We start from the raw sequence: 26,787 nt of genomic DNA, 5'->3' as shown, positions 1-26,787 counted from the left end.
GAGGTTCCTTGTGCCCCGCTAGGTAGAATGTCCAGTATTCCTGTGCTACAGGGGTTCCTGGGTCATTACCAGCTCCCAGCCTTTCCCTCAGTCAGGTTCCAGCTCACTGAAGGCCCTGCCGCCAGCCAGCTTTCCCTACACCCAGCCCTCCTGTTTAGCTCACTGCAGGCCCTGCCACCAGCCAGCTTTCCCTACACCCAGCCCTCCTGTTCAGCTCCCACAGTTTCATCTCAGGTATGCTTGGGCCGGAAGGAGGCATACCTGTCCTGGAACCTTCTCTCCCTGCAGTTCAGCTGCAAGGCCTGAACTCTGAGGCACAGGTACCTGCACGGCTTTCACTCCTTAAGTTCTCTTTCTTTTCCCACTGTCCCTTCTCTTTTCCTACCTTCCCTGTCTTCCGCCCTCTTCCCTCTGTGTGAGAATCCCTGAGGCTGAGTAGGCAGTCCTGAAGCAGCAAGCAAGCCCCTAAGCTGCAGCACCTCCAGGCCTGCCTGGCATTGGCTCTGAAGGAGACCCTGAGGCAGGGGTCTTCATAACAGCAGTGAATGTACAGGAGAGATGATTTTACAAACTACATTTAGAGGAAGTGTTTTGCCAGTGGTGTGTGTGGGGTGTGTGTGTGTGGGGTGTGTGTGTGTGTGTGTGTGTGTGTGTGTGTGTGTGTGTGTGTGGGGTGTGTGTGTGTGTGTGTGATATCAGCCTTGGCTATGGTTTATTTTCCTAAAGGCAGTAGGTACCCTGAGATTATTCCAGCTCTAAGAATTTTATGTTTGTTGTGATTTATTGAATGCTAGCTGGTTAGCACTGCTACTTTCCAAACGTTATTTCAGGAAATTAATATCTGAATAGAGCAGGAAACATGCTCTTATGTTCAGCATCTGACATGCTCCTTAGGGTCACTCTTACTGGGAGTCATGTCACACACACACACAGGCGCCCGCGCGCGCACACACACACACACACACACACACACAGACACACACACACCCGTATTAGTGGTTGTGAAGCGCTCCTTTCCTGTAATGACCCTGAAAGTAAAGCAGCCTTAGAATGCAGCAGATTTCTGACACTTTGGGAACCTTTCCCAAGGCCCACAGCTGGGCTGAGTCATTATAAAGTGAGTCTTCTTAGCCCTGTGAACCCAGCTGAAGTACACAGGTACTCTCACCCCGGATGCAGCTGACCAAGAGGAAAGTCTGGAGTATCTTTGTTCTCAAGTTGAAGTCCCAGCAGCACATCTATTGGCATTAGTCCTACCAGCTGTCATGGTCATAGTGTCATGGGGTCCCCAAATGCATGAGATTACAAAGAGTCGTGACCCCTATAAACAAGTCAGGTGTGAATCCCACTGATGGGTGCAAACCCAGCCCAGGAAATGGTTCCCGCTGGACTGCTAAAACCTAGCAATATAAATAGGATTTTTATGATTCCTTGAGTCAACATCTCCCCTCATTTTCAGTGGCAATAGTATGGTGTGGGTTCCAGGAGAAGGGGGGGTGGTGTCAACAGGAAAGAGAATGGGAAGCACTTCCGTGGCAAGCTGTGAGCCTCTCCAGGCCCGTCTGTCTGGGCTAGGGCTCCTCCTCTGTGCCTTGGGTGCCGTTCTGGGGACTGAATTGTATAGACCAGCCCCCATTCTAAGCACTGTATGTTTAGGGACTTAGTTACTTCCAGTAACAATCCTATTATTAGCTTCATTTTAATTTTTATATTATATTTATAATAATTAAATATATTTATAATAATTTACATGTATTAATTTGTGTGTGTGCATGCAAGCATGCTCACGCATGTATGTGGTAAAAGAGTGCATATACTATGGTGGAGTATGGAATTTGGTTCTCACCTTCCACATGTGGGTCCTGGGGGATTGAACTCAGGTCTTCAAGCCTAGTGGTGAATGCCTTTTCCTACTGAGCCATCCTGCCAGTCATCAGCTTGTACATAATGGGACTGCCCTTCAAACCCAAGCCTCCTGGCCTGGTGAAATAGAGAATCAGAGACAGGCATGGCTATTCTCAGGCCTCAGAGCAAATTTGTTTTTCTTGCTACCTTACTCATTAGTCCCAGAAAGAATGACCCAGTTTCTTTCTGTGTCCAAAATACATCTTATCCCAGCAAATATTTGAAATCACTTTCTCATTTCAAGATTCAACATACCAAAGCTTGGTTGCTGTCTGTGAGTAGCCTCCAAAAGGTGGTGTTATGTCAGTATTTAACCATTGCCTGGGCATTTACTCAGGGAAAACAGCCAGACTTGCGAGCTCTTCACCCTCATGTAGTGCCATCTGTCACCACGCCATGCACTTGGTGGAATGAAGCCTTTTGTCCAGGAGAAGCACTTTCTTCATCATCTTTGGAAATTGATTCATGGGGCAAAGAGGAGAGAACTGCAGGTCAGAGGTCATTTGGGCCTCAGACACTACACTGCAGTAGGCATGAGAGGGCACAGTAACCACATCAGGCTTGCCATTGAGGGCCATGCCATTGGGTGGACTATTTGGTTCCATTCAGAGCAATGACAAATGTTTGATGGTGCCGTTCAGCCCAGACCCCTGATACCTTGTAGTGTTACCAGTGGATAGTCAGTGTTTGAGAGCCTGGGCCAACCTTCCATTTTCAGTCTAATTATTTGTGCTTGGTTGAGCACACTGCATATCAGTAAAACAGTGAAAACAAAAGTCTTGGGCCCGTATATAAAATAAATGCAAGCATCATCCATCACTCCACAGAGATCAGCATGTACAACCCTCAGTAAGATGACAACCCTCCTTTGAATGAACAGCTACTGTGTTCTGCACACATGGTCTACTCATTTACTGACGGTGTGTGGATAGCACTTGGTTGATAGACGCTGACCACAACAGACTTCTCAACTATCTATCAGCTTGCACTGTGTTGGCATATGGACATGCACAAGCATCTGTCTCCAGCTAACAGACCTGTGACACAGCACTCATCATATAAGCAAAAAAAACAAGTCATGCCCTGGCCAACTGCTGACCTCTGGCTGAGAGGCAAGGTCTACCAAGCAGAGTTGGCTAGAGCTGCCTGCCACCTTGTTCAGAATCGCTGTTGCTTCACGACTGTGACACAGGTTGTTTTCATTGCTCTGTGACTTGGTTTGGGGGCCTCTGGTGTCTGCACATAGCCCCCGCTAGATGAAGCGAGTCTTCATGGACAGCTCCCCCTGGGTGGGTATCTGCAGCGTATCAGCCACTGTGTGCATAGCCCTTCCCTGGGGGAAGAGGCTTCCATGGTGTATCACTGCCTCCTGACATTTTCATGGAGTTCAAAGCTCAAGTTCATTTGGTGCTGACATCTTGGATTAGCTGGTTGACTGAAAAGGCTGCTTCTCCCTATATGCTGTGAAATTTATAAGCCACAGCAGCTGAGGGCTTAAAATGGCCGACAGCCCCCAGCTGGCAGCAATTAAGTGCACCGCAGACCTTTGGCTAAACAAAGGCTTGTGGAGGCAGTGACGCTGCACACACTGAGCACACTGTTAACCAGGGAGAGGTGAGTGAGGGTTTTTCCCCCCATTTCCTGTTTTGTGTGGTACCAGGCAGTGCCCAAGTGGCTACCTGTCATGACAGGAGCAGACCTTCATGCCCCAACACCAAAGACAGGAGTCCCAGTTACTGCCCTATGGATACATTAGTCAGGATTCTTCAAAGCAGCACAAATGGTGGAACAAATGCACAGATACAAAGGGGAGCTAGCAGACTAGCTTCCTGGCTGGGACCAGGCAGTCCAGCAGTGGCTGTTTCACAATACAGAGGCTGAGAATCTGATAGCTGTTCAGCCCAAGATGCTAGATGTCTTGGCTGTTCAAATCCAGAGGATTCCTGGAGAGCTGCTGGTCTTCAGATGCATTAGAATGGGCCTCAGTAGGATAGATGAACTTGCCAGAGAGATTGGAACAAGCAGGCAAACTACCAAGCTTCCTCCATCCTTAGCCTTTGAAGTGGGCTGCCACCATAAGGTGTGGCCCAGACTCAGGGTGGCTCTTCCTTAGTCAATAATCAGCTGAAGAAAATCCCTCCCAGGATTGCCCAGCAGCTTGAGCTTTAGTTGATTCTCAGAATTAGTCAGCTCCACGGCCGAGGTCAGCCATCACAGAACACCACTGTCCTCTCACTCATACCCACTTAAGCAACGGGCTGAAGATGCTAGACCCAGCTGCTGAGGCGGCTTAGCAAGTAGAGCCTTTGCTGCCTAAGCCCGACCCGGCCTTGGTTTCTAGAACCCACAGTGAGAGACTCCCAGTAGTTGTCCTCTGACCTCCTCACATGTGCTGTGGCATGCACACACCCCTCCTCAATAGATAGATGCTAGGTAGGCACATAGATAGGTGCTATATAGATGGATAGATTTAAATCACATCCAGCTCAGTATTCTCTAAGATACAACGTAAGTATAAACCAATTGAATTTTTGTTTTGTTTAGATCTTTTAAGACAGGGTCTCATGTAGTCCAGACTCATCGTTAACTTGCTTTTGACTGAGACTTGCCTTGAATTACTTGTCTTCCTGCCTCTGCTTCCTGATGTCAGAGATCATAGCACACTCCTGACTTTCCTTTCCGTTGTTTGCTTCTAGACAGCTTATCACGTGGACGTAAGCTTAAAGTTTAGTACTTTTGTTACGCTGCCCCATCCCACGTGCTGAGTAGCCATGGCCAGCATCGACATATTACACAGTGCTGTCCGAGACCATACCAAGCATTGGAAGGGGCATAGGTAGCTAGTGTCTCCTACCTGCGTTGTGGCAGGAGTGTAACATGGTTTTTACCTCATTAAAAGTAGCTCCAATTCTCTTCCTTAGCAAACTTATGTATCCTAAAGTCTAGCAGAAAGTGTGCGTGCATGCCTGTGTGTATATTTGAATCCGAAGGTCACCAGGAGACATGCACAAGAATGTCCGTGGCCACATCACTCACAATAGCAAGACCTCAGCCAGGGCTCAGATACTTATACCATGTGGTATTAGTAAGCAGATACACATGAATTCCACCTGCCCAAGAGAATGGCCGGACCCTCTCAATAGAGAGCGGCATCTGCTTTCCAACGCCCAACGAGATTAGAAACTATAGACGACACTGGTGCACCAGAGCACGCGTTGAAGTGTGGGAAGACTGCCTACGAAAGAAAAGCATGGGCAATAGATTCAGAATCTGCTGTGCCAGAAGAGGAGGAATAGGAGTCTGGATGCAGAAGCCCCAGGCTGTGGACAGCAATAGGGCTGTGTATTGTATTTGTTCAGATTAAAAAAAAAAAAAAAAAGGCAGGCCCTGAGCAGAGTACGAGGAAGCCATCCTAATGTCCTCTTCTTGCTGCCGGCTCACTGAGACACGAGATAGTAACTTAACAGCCAGTCTCCTATCCCTGAGTCACGGAGCAAGATTGCTGTTTCTGTAGATACACTAGTTTGTAAGCATGACTATTTGAATTCATGGTGTACATGCATGTGTGCCTGATCGCACACACATGCACACACATGCACACACATGTGCATATACATTTATACATATGTGTGATGTATATGTTCAGGACACTGTTATGCAATGACAAGTCTGACTCTACTAGTATTTATTTTCTTGTTGTTGTTCATGCTTGGGTGGTTTTGGTTTTAGTGTTATTTTTTGAGGTGATGTCTCTCTGAGTGGGCCTGGCTGGCTTCAGTCTTGCAGCTGTCTTCATGTCTGCATCCCAAATACTATGATTACAAGTATGTGTCACCATACATGTGACTGTGAGAACAGTTGTACCACACAGTGACTCCTTTTCCCTGGTGAAGGTCACTTTCTAACCTTTCTGCCAGTTCCTGTGTTTGGTTGGGTTTGGGTTTTGTTTTTAACTCTAGGTCTGGGTCCAGATTTGTTCTCACAGTGACTTTAAACACCATCCCCCAAACCCTGCTCATGGCCTACCAACTTGGGCATGAGGATCACTTGAAATTTTAGTTGTGTTTTAGGGAAGAAAAACCAGCTTTAGTCACGGACACAACTTTGTAGAAGAATGAGGAAGAACACCTTTAATCCGCCTTTTTGCCTCTCTAAAGAATACTCACAAATCACCCCTCTGTGGGGAACCCCTCATTTGCAGAGCTTTGTCCTGTCTTTAAGATAGGGCTATAATGAGAGGCTGTATTTTTCTCTATACATCTCATATTGACATGAAAATGAGCTTTGAACATTGCAGTGAGCTCCTGCAGGCCCCGACACTATATCCCAAGGCCAGCTTGGCTAAGAGAGGACATTGAAAATGAGGAGTAGCTTTCTGTCTATGGGAGGCCAGGGAGGAAATAACCCTAACACATGGGAAAGGCGTGCCTGCAAGGTAGCTGCTTTCCCTGCTCATTCTGGATGGCTCTGTGGGGTTGGAGTTTGCAGGCTAGAAGATAACAAATAAATTGTGAATGGAGATAAAGTTTGAGGCCACTGAGTCAAGCAGTTACTGCGAAGGAATAAAGTTTTTGGTGACATGGAACACCTTTTCATCCCATCTGACTTGACCCACAGTTGGTGTGAGATCTGGTTTCCAGGAGCTCAGGAGCAGGAGTCTGCCACCTTTCACTGGCTTGCCTACTTCTTTTGGCCCCTTCAGAGGGATGCAGAGTTCATAATGGGTTCCCCCCTCACCCTACTGTTAAGCACTAAGGAAAAGCTGGTCTCTTGTAAGGAATAGGCACATGGCCACAAAGGTTTCAGGTTCACATCTGGCCTTTGCTTTCCTTAGTGGACCCAGAGCCCCCTGGATCTGTGTCTTACAAAGATGATTCTGCCGTTCTCCACCTGTGCCTCGTGCCCTGTTGACTTTGCAGCCTCAGAGTCTCTTCTTTGTGGCTCAGTGAAGGCCTCAATCTGCTCTCCACTCACAAAGCCTTCGCCATTCTGCTGCCTCTCTGCAGGCAGCCAGGTGCTGCGGGGGCCAAACGCTTCTTCTTGTGGTGTCTGCTGTTTGAATGGAGGCAATAAATAGACACATCTGAGCGAGGTGATGTGCTTTGGACAGGTGACTGGCTTGCTCTAAGTTGTTTTTCCAGAAGGACCATTTGCACTGAAGTAGGGGATTGGCACTCGCGAGGCTAAGGTAGAGCAGCCAGTTCAAGGCCAGCCAGAGCTATATATAAGTTCAGGCCCCGCATGGGCTACAACATTGTGAGACCCAGGCTCGAAGCAAATAAACCCAAAAGGCCATTTGTTAAATCTGTAGAGAGGTGGGACTAGTTAATGTAACGTGTATGTTGTAGGTAAGTCCTCGGCGTCTCTGCAAGTGGGGAAGTACTATTAGGGAAGAGTCAAGCCTCCAAAGGAGGTAGCAGAGTAGCCTCACCATCTCCATCTTGGAGGGATCTTTAAGCTTCTGTGTGGCAACCAGTGGCCCTATCAGGAGCCTCTTAGGCAAAAGAACTGTGGGAAAGCCTTGGGGAAGACCTGCTAATGATCTGTCTAGACAGTGAAATGACAGCGATCACTTTGCCAGGCCAGGAGACTAGAACTACCACTTGGAATGGGAAAAGTCCACCCAGCACCTTCCTGGGGGGCCCTTGCCTGTGGTAGTCTGCTAGCACAGATGAGCAGGTAGGACGTTCCTCTCATAGTGTCTGCCTACACCACTGTCCCTGCTTTCAGAGAGAACTCTGGGCTGAGAGCCATTAGTAAGCCTAACCCTTGAAGGAGGGACTGCGATGAAGCACAGCGGGATATGTGTCCATATGTAAATGAGGCCGACCATGGCCCGGTCCCTTGGGAAGTCACTGCATCCTCCCTATCATTCCTGAAAAACAAGAGGACCCGAGACCCCCTCATACCTAAGTATTTGAGAATTATCTAGGGGTGAGAGACCCTCGGCTTCCTTACAACTCTCAGACACCACCTCCCCCCCCCCCCCACCATGGCACCTTCCAGATCCATGACCTGGTGCACTCAGCCTGACCCTAGGTTCAGAAACACGTGCAGTGATCTTAGCTCCGCAGATAGACTGGGGCACGTTTCAGGCTGCCGCTTCCGGGGCCCTACCCCGCCCTACCCTGCAGAGCACTTCTTCCCAGTCAGTCCACGTACCCCCAGTCCGTGGTTCTGGAGTGCTGATTCAGGGTGGCTGCCTGTTCCTCTCCTTGAGGCATGTCTAGAGAGGGATGTTTTGCTTCAGTGGGTTCCAGGAACAAATAATAAAAAGTACAGCAAGTACAAGGCTAAGGACAGACCCAGTACACTCTTATCAGTCATCTGAAGTGTGCACTGTCTTTCCAAGACAAATACGGACTCCTGTTTCTAGGAAAACACCAAAAAGTATTTATCAATTACCTTGTCTATGGTTTGTGGAAAAAGACAACAGCAGCCGACCCTGAAAGCCATAGCAAAGCAGATTCCTCTGGACAACCAACAGCCAAGTGGCATGAGTTAGGGCTGCTGCCATGGCCTGGGACTGGTCCCCTCACGTGGGCACTGCATTCCTTACCCTTTAACCAGGAGACTCGGCTCACCCCCCAGGAGCCTGGCAGCAGAGCAGGTTCACAGTAAGCATTGTAAAGAGCCACAGAGACGGGTGTGCTCTCTAGCACAAGCCTGATGGGCACTTTTTTATTTGAGTTTCCAGCCGAGAGGCAGGTTGTGTCATCCCATTACACCAAAAGTGAGATGGAGAGCTAAGGAAGTCAGCTGAGTGAGCCAGTAACCGGGGAGCCAAAGGACTGTGAGGCCCAGTCTGAGTTCACAGTGGGAGTGTCATGGACCACACAGGCCTGCAGCGGCTCACTCCTGTCTGTTAAGCGGTACCTTTTCAAACGAGAAAGGAAAGTCATTTTAACCTTGACACCTAACCTCTTCCTGTCCATTTGCCCCTCTAGGACCCAAGCCCAGAGGGTTCGGAAACCACGCTGCTGTACTGGCCCCCAGGGGCTGCTTCCTCGCTATTCTGAGAGCCAAGCAGAAGGACAGGAGCAGCTCTTCAAGCTAACAGACAACATTCAAGATGAGTTGTAAGTGAAGACTGGAGGAATAGCCTGTTGGTCTACCATGTTGCCTTGTCTGTCTGAGAGTCTGAGAAATTTCCCCGTGACCAGGGGCTTCATGCTGATGCAGCCCTTAGAAGAGGCTGATGGACTGCTTGTCCCAAATGTCTGATGGGTGTCACTATGACTACTTGTAAATGGCCATTACTGGAGGGAGTGGCTCCCAGCCTGCTCCAGAGCGGACTTGGCTGTGTTGTGTCTGCAGCGTGCGTCTCTCTGTAGTCAGTTCAAACAGGCCAGTGTATGGGATTTCTGTCCCACAGAGCTTTTCTTTTTTTATTTTTTATTTTTTTGGTTTTTCGAGATAGGGTTTCTCTGTATAACCTTGGCCATCCTGGACTCACTTTGTAGACCAGGCTGGCCTCGAACTCACAGCGATCCGCCTGCCTCTGCCTCCCGAGTACTGGGATTAAAGGCGTGCGCCACCACGCCTGGCTCACAGAGCTTTTCTTAAACTTTGATACCCAGTGTTTGTTAGGGAATGCTGGCAAACTGAAACACAGGGAGCAAATTATTACCCATCGGATATTCTAAAAATGCAGTTTTCTTGATGTTTTATTGCTCTTTCAGTAGCCCAGGATCTTGCCACATTTTCAGTTGGTGAGATTATTCTTAGCTGACGAGGTAACCATGGCAGTCCTTGGCATAGTATGCCATGGAAACCCTCAGAATGTAAATGCTCTGCAACATGACCAAATGTGAGAGGACTGAATTTGGGGCGTAGAGATGTGCTAGTGTGAGTTGTGTCCTCCAAGGTGAAATGAGCTAGGGATGATCTGACACTGTGAGTGTTGTTGGCTGTTGGGGTGGTCTTTAGTGTCATTGGTGGAGGCAGTACCAGAGAGGCCTCAACTCACATTTCGTATCTTGTTTGAACAGGAGCATAGAAATGGAGTCTGTGATTTAGGAGATGGCATATAACATCTTCCTAGATGTGTCCTGCCGTGGTATCGCTGGAGCATCTCTAGATAATGCTGTGTATTCCTGCCCTTGAGCCTGTTATGCTGCCTAACAACATGCTGTGGCCTGCCTGAGTGGCTCCAACAACACAAACGCAAATCTCCGTTTCTGAAGGCTGAGAGGGCTCAGCCATCCTCTATACCACATTATTGATGGAACTCTGGGCCTCAAAGGCCTAAAGAGTCATTTTTCAGCCAAGCAGGACATGGGATCGACTCTACTAGGGTGGCAGTCAAGGAGGCTAGTGTGCTGCACTCACTGGAGACCCTCTGAACCTAGAACAGTGCCTGAGAGTCAGATCACTCCATAGACTCAGCTGGAGAGCTGCAGTTCAACATTCGTGCTAACACATGTCCCACTTCTCAAACAGTGTTAAGTTAGAGGTGAGGGATACAGCTAAGCTTGGTAGAGCACTTGCCGAGCATGCACAGGGCCCTGGGTTCCACCCCCAGCACTGCATAAACCAAGAGCAGTGCTATTTGCACTCAAGATGGGAGGCAGGAGGGTCAGCCTCAGCCACCTCCCATAGTCAGCCTGCTGTAGGAATCCCTGTCTCAAAAAGGAGGGTGGGCTAAGTAAAAGTATAGATTGTTGTGTGTTGTGTTTTAAATGCTTTGCTGACCCACCTCTGTGCTATCCAAACCATCCCTGGTCCTTTGCAACAAGAGTCATCTGTAGTAGAATGACACAAGACTCGAAAACACTAGAGGAAAGTTGTATAGTCCAGGCACAGTGGAGCTATGGCTCACGTGGTGCACACCCTAGAAGCAGGCCAGCAAGCTGCTATCTGGAGTCAGGAAATCAGTTTCATGAAGCACTTGAAGCTCATGTGACAGGGCACAGTTACTAGCTGAATGGATTTGGACTTTGAAGATGGAACCCTGTATCCCCATCCAAGCTGAGGGTGGAGCCTGGACAGAGGGTGGTGAGGGAGGCATGTGACCTCAGTCTTCCTGGGCATGCTGGAGAGGTCACCAGGGGCTCCGGCAGATATGGCTTGGAGTATCCTCTGTTATCAGCCTGTACTCAGGCCCATGTGAGTGGTCCAGTCCTCTCCCTGCAAGAAAAACACAGGTGCCCACTCCTACCTCTGACTTTTGTCCTAGATTTGTAATTAAAAACATATTTAAGGACCTAATTATTTGCATATTCCCCTCAGAGTTAACCCATTAAAAGAGTCTTTAATACCTTGCTCTACTGTTCTAACTGTTTCCACATTTTTTTCCAGTTAGACTCACTGTTTCACTTCTGGAAAATATTGTGTAATTACTTCCTGATGGAGCGAAAACCCCCCCAAGTCCCCAGCACCACAGCAGCATCAACTTTGATCTCCCACATCAAGTTGCATTTAGTTTTGTGGGGTTTTTTTTCCATTTAATTAAACAGTATTGAACAGATTGCCGCTGACATCCGGTTTTAGCTTTACTCAGGCTTCGTGGCAGGCTCGGCAGGCTTCGTGGCAGGCTCGGCAGGCTTCGTGGCAGGCTCGGCAGGCTTCGTGGCAGGCTCGGCAGTGCGCACTGCGCTGCTACTTCACGTTCTTCTCAGTTTTAACCCAGAGTCCTGGGTGAGGATATTAAAATAACACTTTCCTGAGCGATGCCTCGTATGTGGCCAGCCGTCACGTTTTAGTTGTTTTTTTGTTTGGTTGTGTTTTTTTGTGAAGTACCTACTTCCTCCCTCTCTAGTATTTCGTCAAGTTTGCCCTCTCAGATTGCAAGCTAAGGGCGACTCCTAATCTTTACACAGCCTTGGCACTCCAGAAGCTGCTGGGTTTAGCGGTGTGGTGCTCGCCTTTTCTCATCTTTTAGAAAGAAAGTAGTATTTAGAAGTTGCTAGTGGAGTTTTTTGTTTGTTTGCTTGTTTGTTTTGCTTGTTTTAATATAGAAAAGAACATAGAAAGAAAGCAAGACAGATTTGTAAGCCGCAGGTTTTTCTCATTAGGTGCCTGTCTTCTAGAGGCTGGGGAGGGAGGGGTTTTGAGGAAGAGGACCCTGACCAAAGTACAGTGCTAAAAATCCCACCTTTCTCTTCTAATGAAACCTGTTCACGTACATGGTTAGGAAAATCAAAAGGAATTCTGGAAATGAATAATAGGGAAATCCCCTTTGTCCCCTCCCTTCCTCCTTTCTTTGCAGGGCCTTACGTGGCTAGGTGCACCATTTCTCTCAGCCACAGCCTAGCTGCAGCTTACACTTTCTAAGGCAGGAGCTAACCCATCAGAAACATTTCATTCCTGAGCCTGTGTCAGGCAGCTTACACAGCTGCTCAAATAAAAGTCAATGGCTTGCTGGAAGTTCTGAGGGATGCGCAGCCCCCTGGCATCTCACACCCAGTGTTGTGCCCATGTGCAGTCAAATTCTCCTCCTAGTGTCCTTTCTCTGTCATCTGCTGAATCCTTGCCCAACACACTGAGTCTCACTATGTGCCAGGCCAGATACAACCTTGTGGTGTTCTTCAGCAAGTTCACAGTCTAGTAAGTCAAATAGACTTAACTGGGGAAGGGGGCGGGCATTTAATAGCAAAGGGGATAAACTGAGAGACTTCACTGTTATTTCACTTATTGCCCACTGCCTAACAGAAGTCCAAGCCACTTGTCATGGCAGCTCTGGTAGTTGGTTTTACAGAGATGGCCTCTTGGTCTTCTTCCAGAAAGACAGCTTATCCTGGTGCCTGTGTGTGTTTGTCATCTTCCTTCTGCCCTCACAGGACAGATGGAGTGTCCCTCCTCTGTCACTTGTGAGGCTTTCCATCAGCCCATCTGTGGGCAGGCAGCAGTGGAGAGCGGCTGTAGGTGGGGAGTGGAAAGCCCGAGGCCAGGTGTCATGGTATGGCATTCAGCCATGGCCTCCGCTGTGCCGTTGGCTGCAGGATGCAGAGCCTATAGCAAGCTGGACTGCAGGTGGGCAGCCACAGAGAAAGGAGGCGGGAAGGATATGTCAGTAGAGCCAAGAGCCAAGAAGACTCTGCTTTAGCCCTGAGTGGACCGCTCACAGAGTGACAAATTCAGGGTCCAGATCAACAGACGAAGGGTCTGCTCTTTGTGCCTTTGTGCTCTTTAATGGTTCTTTGATGTGGTTCCAGGTTTGGTGTGTGTGTGTGTGTATGTGTGTGTGTGTGTGTGTGTTGGGGGTGTGTATCGAGCATAATGGCAGCAGTGGTGTTGAGACTCAAAGCCTTGACCTTGGGTACTGGGTTGCAGGGGACATTTCAGGGAGGATGAGGAGACAGCCATTGGCTCCCCAGGCTCTGGGTCATTGCCCTGCTCTCTCCTCTCTCCACCCTGTCATTGGTTCTGATCTGCTTTTGGTGAAAGCTTTAGAACTGTGAGTGTTACTAGCAGCCGCCCCTCAGGGCATGAGCAGGGCTCCTGGGCCCAGAGTGGCAGTGTGGGCCATCAGGGATGCTGTGCTGCACTTTTTCTGTCCCAACATGGAGCCCCTCCATCTTGTTAGCCGAGGAGCTGGTAGGCAGCACCATCTATCTGCCTCAGAGATGGAGGTGAGTCACCAAAACGCAAGCCACCTGGCCAGAGCCCCAAGCTTGTGGGCCCCTCTTGCCTGCCTAGCCCAGGTTTTCTTTACCATGTCATCTGCCTTTTAGGAGCACCCCTGGCTCAGAGCCACAGTCCCTCCTTCTGTTTCCTGACCTATAAGGACTCGAGCCATTGGCGGCCTCCTAGAAGGCTCAGGGCCAACGCCTGTGCCTGTGGTGTGAAGGCATCTTTCTGGATGTCACTAAGTCCTCCAGAGGAGGATGGAACGCTAACGAGAGGCTAGAGATCCAGTTTCAGGTAGATGTTGTGATGCCCGTGCTTGCTGTCACCAGCCGCCTGGTCCACCCGTGCTGCAGACCAGAGCCGGGTCTGTGTGTTCAGCTCTCTCTCCATCCGGTTCCAGCTGGCCCCAAGCTGCTCCCATTTTTTCCGTCTTTCCTAGTTCCTCCCCTGCTCCCTTCTCCTCAGCAGCAGCACTGCCCCTGAGTCTCTGGGTGAGGGATGGGAGGAGGCTGTGCCAAGCCTGCTGATCACCGAGGGCCGCTGGGCACTTTCAATTTTGGCGGTGAGACTTTGCAAGTCTGCATGCTCGGACATGCCCCAGTTTTTTTCCTGGGAGCCATAATTAAAATGACGACTGGAACAGCGTGGATACTTAGCAAGTCCTCACGGGTGGCTGACTGGGTGGTGCATACTCAGGAAGTCAGGTGGGTACACAGTGGGCCACACCGGAAAGTCCTGTGGGCATACAGGGCACACCAGGGGCTTAGAGTACTGCTGTGAGCCTGGATGCTTAGCCAGGAAGCTTTGGCAGGCTAAGGTGTTGAAATGTTAGCAGTCACGGGCTTGGGCGTTTAGGAAAGCCTTGAACATAAGGATGGCAACTTAGGGTTGGGGAGTAGGAAGGAGAGCGAAGGGCAGCTGGTGCTCTCCTGTAGAGGAGGGTGAGGGCCAGTCACACTGGGGTCTGACAGAACATTGCTGGCTGCAAGCAAGCAGGCCATCTCCTACCTTCAATGACTGCCATCTCTGAGGATTTTTGCCGTGTGACCCAGGACCCAGGCTACCTTGGACCTGGACCCATGCGTAGACAGAGTGTTAGCTCTGAGCAAATACAATTTAAAATCCCCTAGGTTCACAGCCAGCCTGTTATGAGTCAGCTCTTAGTATGCTTGCCATCACCCAGTGTGTCCTTGCTGCTCCTGGCCACCAAGCTGGGAAAGCTGTCACTGGCTTCCAGGTGACTCTAGGCCCGGCAGCTGAGCAGAGAAGTGTGTCCTGCGTGCATTGCCATATCAGTGTGCGAGCTCTGCCTAAGGCGCCCACGCTCAGTCTTTCTTCTTTTCAAGGATAAGCTGTTTCTGAGTGTCCTGGGAGCTCTCAGAAGTGCTGACTACAGTTCTGAGCATGAATTGGTATCACAAGTCCCATGTTCTGGCCATGCTGAACAGGAGTCAGGTGACCTCTCCTCGGGGCTGACTGAGGGAAGAAGTTAAACACAGGGGTGCAGATGCTAAGGTTTGCAGTCTGGCAGCCTGAGCCTTCCCCACCATCTACCCTCTACCATCCCTCTCATGGTCTCCCTGGTCTGTAACGTGTCCTGTCAGCAAAGCATTGTTTCCATTTTCTCTAACTTATAAACTATCCAAAAGTTCACTGAGCACCCCATGGCGCCCATTTCAGAGCAGGACTTTGTTTCTGTGTTTGAAACTCTTGGCTAACATACGTGTTATACTGTTCACAAGCACCCTGCAGCAGGGGGCTGTGAGCCACGAACACAGGCCTCACAACAGCTCACGAGGCCAAGTCCTTTCTAATACAAACTTAGAAATGAGGAAACTGAGTGCCAGAGCAATGAAGCCGTGCACGTGCACACTGAGAGGGGCTAATTGGGAAGCCTGGGAAGCCTAGGCTCAGACCCCAGCCTCAGGGCCGCTGCCCCTTTAAGCACCAAGGGACAACCTGGCGGGACACGGAGCAGCTCAGCCTCACACACCCCTCTCTCTCCCCCCATGCAGCTTCATAGCAGTGGAGAACATCGATAGCTACTGCGTGCTCATCTCCTCCAAGGCCGTGTACTTCCTAAAGAGCGGGGACTACATAGACCGAGAGGCCATTTTCCTTGAGGTCAAATACGATGACCTCTACCACTGCCTTGTCTCCAAAGACCACGGAAAGGTGTATGTGCAGGTGACCAAGAAAGCTGCCAACTCCAGCAGTGGCGTGTCCATCCCAGGCCCATCCCACCAGAAGCCAATGGTGAGCCAAGCACTGCTTGTCACTCACGTGAACAAGCCCCACCCTCCCTTCTGCCCTACTCTGAGGACTCAGTGGGAGGCGGGACCCACACTGTGTGTTCTGTGCTCTGCTTCCACTCTGCTGGAAGCCCTGGGTGTGCTCTTTTGCATTTTTTGCCTCAGCTACCCATCAACACAGGCTGGTAATGTGATCCTTAGAATTTGGTGTTTCCCAAAACATGGTACTAAGTGCTGATGCCTTGGGTCCAGGAGGGCGGCAGAGCACATACTGTATTGTTTTTCTGCTATCAGAATGTCACAACCTTTTGATCTGTGCACAGAAGTGATGTGAAGTGTATTGAGTAGATATTTTTATAAATAGAAATGGGAGGTGTTGCGTCAGAACTTCCAGGTGAAGGTGGTCCCGTTGCCCTCCAGGACTTCCCACTCTTCCCTCGGTGCAGGAGTCAGGGCTCTGGCACCAGCTGGGCCTCAGACTCAGGTGGCTCTGGTGTCTGGTCCAAAGAGCTCTTTGCCTTGCTAAGCTGGACCAGCGAGCCCGCAGCAGAGCAGGCTGTGGAAGCAGCTCCATCTCTAGCTGCAGGCCCAGGTGTTGGTTCTGCTGCATTCCCAAAGTTGTGCCCTCCTGGGCATCCATGCTCATCTCTGCTCTGTCTATAGACCAGAGAAGCCATCTTGCTGGGGCTATCTGCAGGAGCCTTCCCCATTCTCTCAGGAATGAACAGCAATGGGCTTGAGTTTGTCAGCCCCACCTGGGGTCACTGGCTTCAATTAGAGCTGGCTAACGTCAAGTTAATGCCTCAAGTGTGTATTTTCCACTCGCCCCTATCTCCCCCTTTCAAGGCAGGCTAGTGGTGAAGCATTCTGGGTAAGAAAGGCTTTAGGCATTTGCTGGATGATTCTTTCTGTGCCCAGCTACCACTAAGCTTTGGACTTGGATAAGGGGCTGAGTCCATTGCTCCTGCCTTGCCTCTGAATGGAATCTCATCAGTTATGATCCCAAATGCTGGTGTCAGCTGGGAATGAATCTTGGATGCTCAGAGGGGAACTGCTTTTGGGTGGCCGTACTCTGCCCATGCCCACTGGTTGTGCTTGGTGCCTCACCTCAGGCCAGTGTGCTCACTCATCTTGTCTCCTCCCTAGGTGCATGTGAAATCTGAGGTCCTTGCTGTCAAGTTATCACAAGAAATAAACTATGCAAAGAGCCTCTACTATGAACAGCAGCTTATGTTAAGACTCAGCGAGAACCAAGAGCAATTGGAGCTGGACTCCTGAGGACGCCGGCTGCTGGAGAGCAGTGCTCCAGACAAGCCCAGCCAGGAGGACCGAGGCCCAGGCTCGGCTCATGTCACAAGCGGTGTTGGGAGAAGATGTCAAGGAACAAGGGAAAAGAAATTCTCACTGGGAAAAATGTAAACAGAGACCATATTAGTTTGTGGGGCAGGGAGTTACTTTAGATTATGGGGAAATAATTTTTAAAAGTATTGGTGGAATAACGTTTAAAAATGTATTAAGATGGATCTAATTTTTAGAACGCCCTGTATTTTGTTAACATGTATATATGTACAACTATGTGTTTGTAAATATATCGATGCTTCCAAGCAGGGCTGTGCTGTGTGTGAAGGTGTGTTACCTGTACAGTAATGTAAAGTTGGACTGGATCTTCTGTCGCACTAATTCTACACAACTCCTGCAGGGTAGGCCCCATGGGAAGATGCTTATGGAAGTTGAAAAATGCATTGTGGTCAGTGTTCCACGGTGAGTCTTCAGTCACCTAGGTGGGAGCAGTGACAGAGCCGCCATGGAAAACACTAGAGAGCAGCATGGCGCCCGTCTCTGTTCTCCCCCGTGTCACAGTGTTTAAATCTCTCAGGCAAGTCTCTAATTTCTATCTGTTTGGCTTTCTCCCACCACTCCACCCAAGTGGGAAGTGAACCAGTCATTGCTGAGTGTGTGCCCACACATAGCAACCATCCAGGTTTTCTCACACTGTTTGTGATTATGGAAATGTGACGCATCCATGGGTTCTTGTGACATAAATGAGAAAAAACAAAAGCCAAAAAAACCTCCCACTTCCCACTGTGTTCTTAATAAAAGCACATGCTGATGCCGCAGCACCATGGCCCCCTGGGACCAGGATGAGGAGGGAGAGTTACCAAAAAGAGTGTGAACTGAAAGGGCGTGCATGGGGCCTTGGCACCAGGATTTAGCCAAGGCCTGTCTTGTCCTTGGTTCTAGCCTGAAGCCTGGCCTGGGAGCTAGGGACTTCCTGGGTTTTACTTTGGGTGTTTTCCTTTTGTAGGAGTAAGCAAATAGGAGGCGGAGGGTGGGCCTTACCTCACACTACAATCAAAACTTACAGTTTCTATTTTAAAAAAATAAATAAAGCTAGCCAATTTCTACAATCGTGTCACACATGGACCTGAGATCCGGGGTGACCCCATGGATGTGTAGAGGTTTTGGGTATTTATAATTCTAATCCTTCCAAGACACACAAAAAGCTAATCTGTTCTCCAACCCCTCCCCCAAATCCCTTTGTGTGTGTGTGTGTGTGTGTGCGCGCGCGTGCGTGCATGTGTGTGTGTGTGTGTGTGTGTACCACAGCATCAGGTAAGGGCAATTCTAAAGGAGCACTTTAGCCAAGTAGTATTTTCAAGGATCTGTCTTTTTGATCTCCAAGTTTGCCACTTCCCTGAACTTTTGTGGGTTGGGTCTTTGATTGCTCCCTGAGGAGGGCGGGGTGGCAGCAGTGCCCTTGTTGGATACTCACAGCCAAGGGGGAGGAGTTAGGTGCTCACAGCCTTCCTCACCAGCCTGCTCCCCTATATTCACACCCCAAGTCTGGCCTCTGGTCTTATTATCAGTAACCCACTGCCTGAGATCTCTGTCTCTTAACAGAGGAGGCTCCAAAAGTGTCCCTTCTGTGTGTCCCTTGCCACTTATTGGGGCAGTCACTTTAAATATCCCAATCATTAGAAGGATCAAGCGTTGCTCGGGGGAAGTCCACCTTGTCTCGGGCTCCTTAAACTGGGTTTCTCAGTCTGCAGCTGGTGCTTCCAGAGAAGCCAGGTTTCCCTGGCTCCTTTCTAATGTAATCAGCTCTTTAAACAACTGCCCATCTCCCATGACACGGAACAACCCATCCCTCTGATATTTAGCCTTAGAAGGAGCAGGTGTTACAATGGCATTTGGAAACCACATGGGGTGAAGCTGCGGGGTGAAGGGAGACCAATTCTGAGCTCTAGCTCTCCTGGCCCCAAGGCTCTCATGCCAGGCCTGGGAAATATTCCAGAGGCTTTCACCATTGGTTCCTGGCTTGCCAGAACAGAGTTCAAGGCTCCTGAAGACACAGTCCCCGCCCGCCACAGCTCCTGTGTCCTCCGCCCATGGTGACAGGGACTTTGCTGGGACAATTTCTTACTGCCTCAAATACAGCTCTTCTGGGAGAAGGCAGCAGATGAGGGGAAGTTAGATAAAGATGTCAGAAGCCACCCCAGTTTCTAGATCACATCAGAAAGCCAGCGGGAAAGTGTCCCCACCCCAGGCCTACATGGAGGAGGCAAAGAGCCACTTGTGCCAGGCCCCCAACTGTTTGGTGGGGCGCTCATCCCAGCCCAGTGTTCAAGGGGATGCAGGCCCACTTTGTGTTCAAGTGTCATTTGTGCCTCAAACAGACAAAAAAACATAAAGAGTGTCAGAGCTGCTCAGTGAAACGGAAAATAAAGAACCTGGTTCTCCCCTATGTAAACACAAGAGTGTGCAACCTCCATACCCCAGAGTTGGCACTGTTTTCCTGTGAAATAAAACACGTTATTGGTTTCCCACACCTCTTCGTTTTCTTCCTCCTCCTTTTCTGTGTTGCTAGGACTCTAGAATTATCACCAGTGTCAGACATCAGCACGTAGTACGGCCGGTTGTAGAACTGTGTGCTATGCTATTACCCCCTACATCTCTGACACAGCACCCATGTACATTGTCTTAGATGCTTCCCTTACAAGCCCCAGGAAGTCAGTAAGGAATTGTGGCTCAGGAGGAGTGGGAAAACCAGCCCCAACTGAGACCAGCACCCAGTCCTGCTGCTGGAGCTGCTGCCACACCCGTGAGATCAAAGTCATCCTCGGTCTCCACAGGTAGCTCCCACAGCCTTACCTGTGTTCACATCTGCCCACAGCACCAGCCAACACAGGAAGCACTTGAGATGCCACAGGCTAAGGCAAGGCCTCGTAGCCCAGGGAGGGAAGCTGGCCCACATAGACTTCCCTATCCCAAGCTGGAAACAACCAGAAGTTCCTCTTAAAAATATGGATGTGCCGTGAGCACGCCTATAATCCCAGCACTTGGGAGGCAGAGGCAGGTGGATCTCTGAGTTCGAGGCCAGCCTGGTCTACAAAGCCAGGCCAGCCAAGGCTACACAGAAAAACCCTGTCTCAAAACAAAACAAAACAAAACAAAAATCACTGTACAGCCTTAGTCAGGTGCTGCCTCTGCACTTCATCCAGGGACCCATCATAGACCTGACACATCTGGAGTAAGATGTGGCTATGCCCTCCAGTGGCTGTGCGGTCTGGACCACTGCCAGGGCTGTTGGGCTGAGCCTGAAGGGTAGAGGTCAGGCAGGCAAGGAGGAGGCCACACAGGCCCATTTAGAGGCAGGTGTTGATCTGTGACGGTTTGAGCCACATAGGTTTCCGAGTTGTGCTAACAAACGCATCTGGATAAACCAGTGGGACCACATTCATGATCCAGAATCAGGAGCAGCAGAGATGTTGCTCCAAGCACTTTTGGTGGGGGGCTGGAACTGAAAGATGGGTAAGAGGGAGGAGGGTTGAGCAAAAATGGAAGGAAAGAAGCTGCACACACCACATACTGGCACCCCTAGAGTATATGGCCATGGGTACAAGGTGGCCAGTACCGGGTGCCTGGGGAGGGAAGAGTGGCGAGGGGCAGTGGCTCACACCTGTATTCCCAGCTACTCAGGCTGGGGCCGGAGGGTCCCTGGAGCCCAGGCATTTCTAGACCAGCAACATAGCAAGGAAAAAAAAATAGGGTAAGTGTGGTCATATGTGATAGAAGATGGGCGGGCTGACCGGGATATGGGTGGACATTTAACTGCTTCTATGTTCTAGGGACATGAGCTAATTATGAGAGGGCAGGAAGTAATGGAGATACGGAAAGATGTGACATCACCCCACAGGACAGTAGACAGTGGCAGGCCAGGGAAACCATTAGTCTGTTGATATTGTAATTGATACGCTTAGATTACAGCAAGTGCTTTCAGCATCATGTTTATGGCCATATTGGTTTTGTTTTTTTTTTTGTTGTTGTTGTTGTTGTTTTGTTTTTTGGTTTTTTTTTTTTTTTTTTTTTTTAGTTGTTCAAGACAAGGTTTCTCTGTGTAGCCCTGGCTGTCCTGGAGTCACTTTGTAGACCAGGCTGCCCTCAAACTCACAGCGATCTGCCTGCCTTTGCCTCCCAAGTGCTGGGATTACAGGCGTGTGCCACCATGCCTGGCGGCCATATTGGTTTTATTCCTTTAAGTTTTTTATTTTTATTTACTTACATTGAATTACATGTATTTATTGTGTGTGTACGGATTTTTTCATGTGTAGGAAAGAGAAAGAAAGAGGGGATGGGGGAGAGAGAGGCGGCAGGGAGAGCTTATTGGTACCATCGCATGTGTGTAGAGGTCAGACAACTTTCAAGGGTTGGTTCTCTCCTTCCTCCATGTGGGTACTGGGGATTGAATTCAAGTCGTCAGACGTGGCTGCAAGCGCCATCTTGGCAGCTCCCTTTTCATTCTTTAAACTCAGTACACTGTGTGAATGGATTTCCTGACACAGACCACCCTTAATCTCTGGAGTGAATCTCATCTCCACAGTATGTGCTAACTTGTTAGTCTTTTGATATGTCTCGTTCCTTTTGCTACTGTTTTGAGTCTTTGTGTCTTTAAAGTTTAAAAAAAAAAAAAACTTTGGTTTTCTTAAATGGATCAGAGAGCTTTCCATATTCTTCTGGTCTGTACTACTTAAATTACAGTAGGGTTTTCTGTTCTGGCTTTTGAACGTTAGATGAGAGGGCGTATTTTACATTAGTTCCTTTAATCAGTATCCCACTGTCTGCCAATGGGGGTATTTCAGATTTTCCCCTTCTTAGGTCAGCTTTGGCGACATTTAATTTTTTTTTTTTTTTTAAACATGATTTAGCTCTCTTAAGCCTTTTTGTTATCATACAGTTGTGAGGGTTCTTTTTAAATTATCTTAATGCCTTCTGTGTTGTTGTTGTTTTTTTTTTTTTGGTTTTTTTTTTTTTTTTTTTTCATTCCAAATCCTACAGATGTCCACAGCTTGGTTTTAGGTCTATTATCCTTTTTAAATAACTACTCCAAAAGTTCCTTTTCTTTGCTGCTTTGTTTTTACTACTCTTGATTCGTTTGTCTTTAATGGTTTATTTTCTCTGTCTGCTTTATTTTGACCTTGCTACTCCTTCTTGCTTTCTGAGTTAGTCTCAGTCACCCCATGGTATCCATGGAGACTGCATCTAGGACAAACATCCCCATCCTCTGTGGACTCCAAAACCTTGGATGCTCAAGTCCCTGAAGGTCCTTGTGTTTGCGCATTGAGACGGTTAAAGCCCATTGTCAGCTTGTATGGATTTGCAGCAGCCACACTTCTCTGCATGCCTGTGAGGGTGCGGGCAGTTTAACCAAGGAGGGAAGAACGCTGCTAGTCCCAGCCCATGGGCTTGGAATCCCAGACAGAATTTAGGAAGGGAAAGAGAGGAAGCCCACTGTGCACCGGCGTTCATCTTTCTCTGTTTTCCGGTTATGGATGCAAGGAAACCTGCTGCCTTGTGATCCTGCCACCATACCTACCCCACCACAGTGGACTGGGCCTTTAGACCACGAGTGTAAATAAACCCTTCCTAAGTTGCCTTTGTGTTGGTGTTTTGTTGTAGCAATGAGGAAAGTCACTAGCACAGAAAATTCATCCTAGCCGCATGGCTGCTGCTATGTGGTTCTAAGGCATTTAGAACTGGTTTGTGGGAGGGGTGTGCAAGAAGGGTTTGGAGCTTCGGGCCAGAGAAATCCTATGATCCTATAAGCAGAACTTAATGGAACATTCTGGGGTGGGAGTCCAAAAGGCCAAAGCGCTAATGGGCATGTGGACCGTGGAGGCCCAACTCATGAGGTCTCAGAATGGAACACGGACTCTGTTGAGAGCTGGACCAGAAGCATTCATGTCACATTCTGCCTAAGGGTCTGGCTGTACTCTGCCCACCTCATGGGGATTGGAGAGAGGCTGAATACAGGCCTAATGGACTAATTTGCTTCTCAGAGGAAGTCTCAAGGCAGCTGGCATCCTGGCTGTGGTGTCTGCTCCTGCTCCTCTCCAGGTTTCTACTGGCAGAAAACAGTGGAGCAGAAAGATAGAAACAATGTTCAGTTTTGTGATAAGGAGGTATCTCTGTTACTATTCTGTTACTATAAATAGACACATGACCAAGGTGACTTAGAAAGGAGACCCTGGCCATCATGGCGGGAAGCAGGCAGCCGTGGGCTGGAGCAGTATCTGAGAGTTCACATCTTGATCATTGGCCCAAGGCAGAGAGAAAGGCTGACTGGGCCTGGTGTGCACCATCCCAGTGACACACCTCCTCCAACAAAGCCACACCTCCTAACCCTTCCCAACATTAGGGACCAAGCATTCAAAAATATGAGCCTATTGGGGGGGCGGGCATTTGCATTCAAGCGACCACAGGATGTATAAGTAAATCAAAGTTGCTCACAAGGAGGGTACAGGAAAAAAAAAATGGGTTTAATTGCTACAGGAATGAGTTCATTTGAGGGGTGGACCTTGCACTAGTGGGACATTAGGAGAGGGTACCTCACTGAGCCTGCAGTTCGTCAGATCACAAATATATTTGTAAGGAGAAAGGCTGGACAGAGACTGCCACTATGGGACGCCCCTGCGGCAGAGTGGGGCAAGCTTTTCCCAAGCTCAGCCACCAAGACGCACAGAGGCCCGACAGCTGTGGCGAAAAGAAAGGGCCACAGGGTATCTTGAGCTCTCAGCTGACCTTGATAGCATCACTCATACAGTGCTGGTTTTACAGGCGTGCAAAATTGCGTGAGTTTCACAGGGTGGTGAAGCCCTGCACCAATGTTCCAGAAAGCCTCTGAGGTCAGGCGAAGTGCATTACAAGGTTGGAGTGCCTGCAAGGAGGCTGCGGAGCACCATTGCGTGACTCTGGGAAGGTAAAGCCTAAAGTGTAGTGGAGATGCCAGGCCTGTGAGGTGTCTGCCAAGGAAAGGAACAGGGTTACCTAAGGCTGACGGAGTCCAGCTGGTGCCACCAGGAGTCCCAAATACAGGCCATAAAACTTTAAGGCTTAGCATTTGCTTGGCTGAGCTCTGGCCTTGCTTTGGTCCAGCCTCTTGTAGCTATGCCCTCATTCCTCCCTTTTCAGAATAGGAGTGCTAACTCTTCACCATTGTATATTGGAAGTATGTAAAACTGTGTAAGTTATTTTATAGGGCTGACAGCTAAGAGATTCCCTGAGTTCCAGAAGAAACCCTGCAGTAACCCTTTTGATCAGTTTAAAACTTAAGGTTTGGGGGATTTTGAGAGATGGAGTAAATGCACTTTATGCTATGAGATCAACACCAGACTTGAGAGACCAGAAATAGAACGCTGTGGCTAACAGTGATGTGTCCGGGGTATGGAGCCGACAAGGGTGAATGGTGATGGCTGATCTTCAGTGTCAACTTGTCTGGCTTAGGAATCACACAGGAGACACAGTTCTGCCGGGTTCTGTGAGGAGTTTCCAAAGAGTCTGAACTGGGAACGGAGACTCGCTCTGAATGTGGCTGGCACCATTCCTTGGATGTCATCCCATAGAATAAAAAACATCAGGAGGCCAGCCAAGCACAAACATTCAACTCTCTACAGAGACCTTGTGAGAAGCTATCACATACTTCTGCCAAGCCTTCTTACCATGATGGAGAGGTAGTCTATCACAAGACAGAAAATCGGCACCCAGAGTGGGGTAAACCCTTCCTCCCCTAAGTTGCTCTCCTCAAAGAGTAACTAATACACTTAAAGACTACACACCCTCTCCTGTGTGCCTTAAGTTATCTCTTGTAAGACCTAATGGTTGATTGCTGTTTCCTCAGATTGCCATGACTGATGTCCTCCTGGATTGTGGCTGAGTGGGCAGGTGTGTATTCATACAAGCAGGGAGCACATGTGGAGGTCAGAGACAACTTTTGGGAATTGGTGTTCTCTTTTCACCATGGGGTCCTGGGACTCAAACTCTAACCATCATGCTGGGCACCAGCCTACCCACTGCTTTCTCAAGTCAGAGTAACCGTGATCACCCTCGTATGGTTGGACGCGTTAATATGCCTTGTGGCAGGAAGGGGAGGGTCCTGAAGTGATGTGTGGTAGGCAAACTGGGAAGAGAGGTTCCTCAGTGACATAACTGCCAGTGAATTGGACAGGAGTCTTCTGTGACATGGATTTCCTGAGCTGTCAACTATACTGGGGAAGGTTTGTCAGTGACGTGGCAGCCTGAATCACCTCTGCTCTCTTATGTTCCGTTTTCACTGATGCTTCTATGAGTAACTCCAGAAAACTGACTGGCTCCCCAAGCTGGACTAGGATGAAATCGTTTTTTGGGTGCTGGCATCCTTTCTGGGTTGAAGAGACCTTTCTTTGTATCCCCCCCTCCCCCGGAAGCCCAATGATCCCTAATACAATAATATATTTAAGTAATTGTCAAGACCGTGCTACTTATAAGGTCATGCCAGAGAAAGCAAGTTGGTTCACTTCCAGGCACAGCTTTCCTCTCAAATATTTCTCCTTCCTTCTAGCAACTCGAAATCTGCAGATATAAAGTGCACACACAGGCAGGCACGCTGTTTTGTTCCATTGTTTTCCCCCCCCTTTCTTCTCTGGCGACATTGGTACTTTAAGGTTATAAATTCTTCTCAGAACATACTTGTTTGCCTAATCAATTTTGATAATCAAGATCACTTCATCGCTACCAGTTTAGGCAGTAAGCATGTTCAATTTCTAAACATGTTTACATTCTCTCCCTTAAGTGAGTGTTTCCGATTTGTATTGTGCTGTCACAATAGGGCACGGTTGAACATTGTGATGTCACAGTTTGTGCTTTGAAAGCACACTACTGCAGTGTGATGCCGTAAGAGAACATCAGGATGTGACAGCGGAGTGTTCTGATGTCACCATTCAGCACTGTGTTGTCATAATGTAACATTGTGAGGCCACCTTAGAGCATTGTGATGTCACACTAGGGAATTTTGATGGCCCAGCGGAACATTATGATGTCACAATTTTGAACTGTGGCACCACAATGGAGCCTTCTGGTATCACCATGTGGCCTTGAGAAGGAGTGGAAAGCAGAGGAGGTCTTGAGAAGGAAGAAGTCACACTCAACAGGGCCGAATTACGCCAGACATTCAAGGACATGTATTTGGTTCAATGGCATGGAGGATGTCACCTCTAAGAAAAGCCGGCAGTCCCTCAACTGAGAAACGCAGGAGACCCTAAGCTATATCAAGTTGACAGTCAAAAACAAACTAGGGCACGGTATAATATAGCAATAGCTAAAATTCCTGTGTATGTGTATTGGAGTGTGTGTCTGTGTGTGTGTCTGCATGTGTCTATGTGTGTGTCTGCATGTGTCTGTCTGCATGTGTGTATGTGCAACTGTGTGTGTCTGTGACTGTGTGACTGTGTGCATGTGTCTATGTGTGTGTCAGCATGTGTCTGTCTGCATGTGTGTATGTGCAACTGTGTGTGTCTGTGACTGTGTGACTGTGTGCATGTGTCTATGTGTGTGTCTGCATGTGTCTGTCTGCATGTGTGTATGTGCAACTGTGTGTGTCTGTGACTGTGTGCATGTGTCTATGTGTGTGTCAGCATGTGTCTACACGTCTGTCCATGTGTGTATAGCTGTGTGTCTGTATGTGTGTATGCATATGTCTGTGTTTGTGTTTGTGTGTATGTGACTGTGTGTCTATGTGTGCCAGTAA

General features: G+C 48.9%; 1 protein-coding gene across 1 annotated transcript in view; it reads left to right on the top strand.

Moving 5' to 3' along the window:
- Positions 1-17,889, top strand: part of Vps13d (vacuolar protein sorting 13 homolog D) — a 227,894-nt gene extending 210,005 nt beyond the window's left edge. The window contains 3 exon segments of the mRNA XM_051171302.1: positions 8,853-8,984; positions 15,492-15,732; positions 16,875-17,889. Of these exon segments, the coding sequence (XP_051027259.1) occupies positions 8,853-8,984; positions 15,492-15,732; positions 16,875-17,006 (505 nt within the window). The 3' untranslated portion in view covers positions 17,007-17,889.
- Positions 17,890-26,787: the final 8,898 nt, after the last annotated feature.

Source organism: Acomys russatus, chromosome 29, assembly GCF_903995435.1.
Source record: "Acomys russatus chromosome 29, mAcoRus1.1, whole genome shotgun sequence".
In the NCBI taxonomy this organism is placed as follows: domain Eukaryota; kingdom Metazoa; phylum Chordata; class Mammalia; order Rodentia; family Muridae; genus Acomys; species Acomys russatus.
The sequence above is the reverse complement of the archived record's forward strand: the minus strand, read 5'-3'. Positions and strand labels throughout refer to the sequence as shown.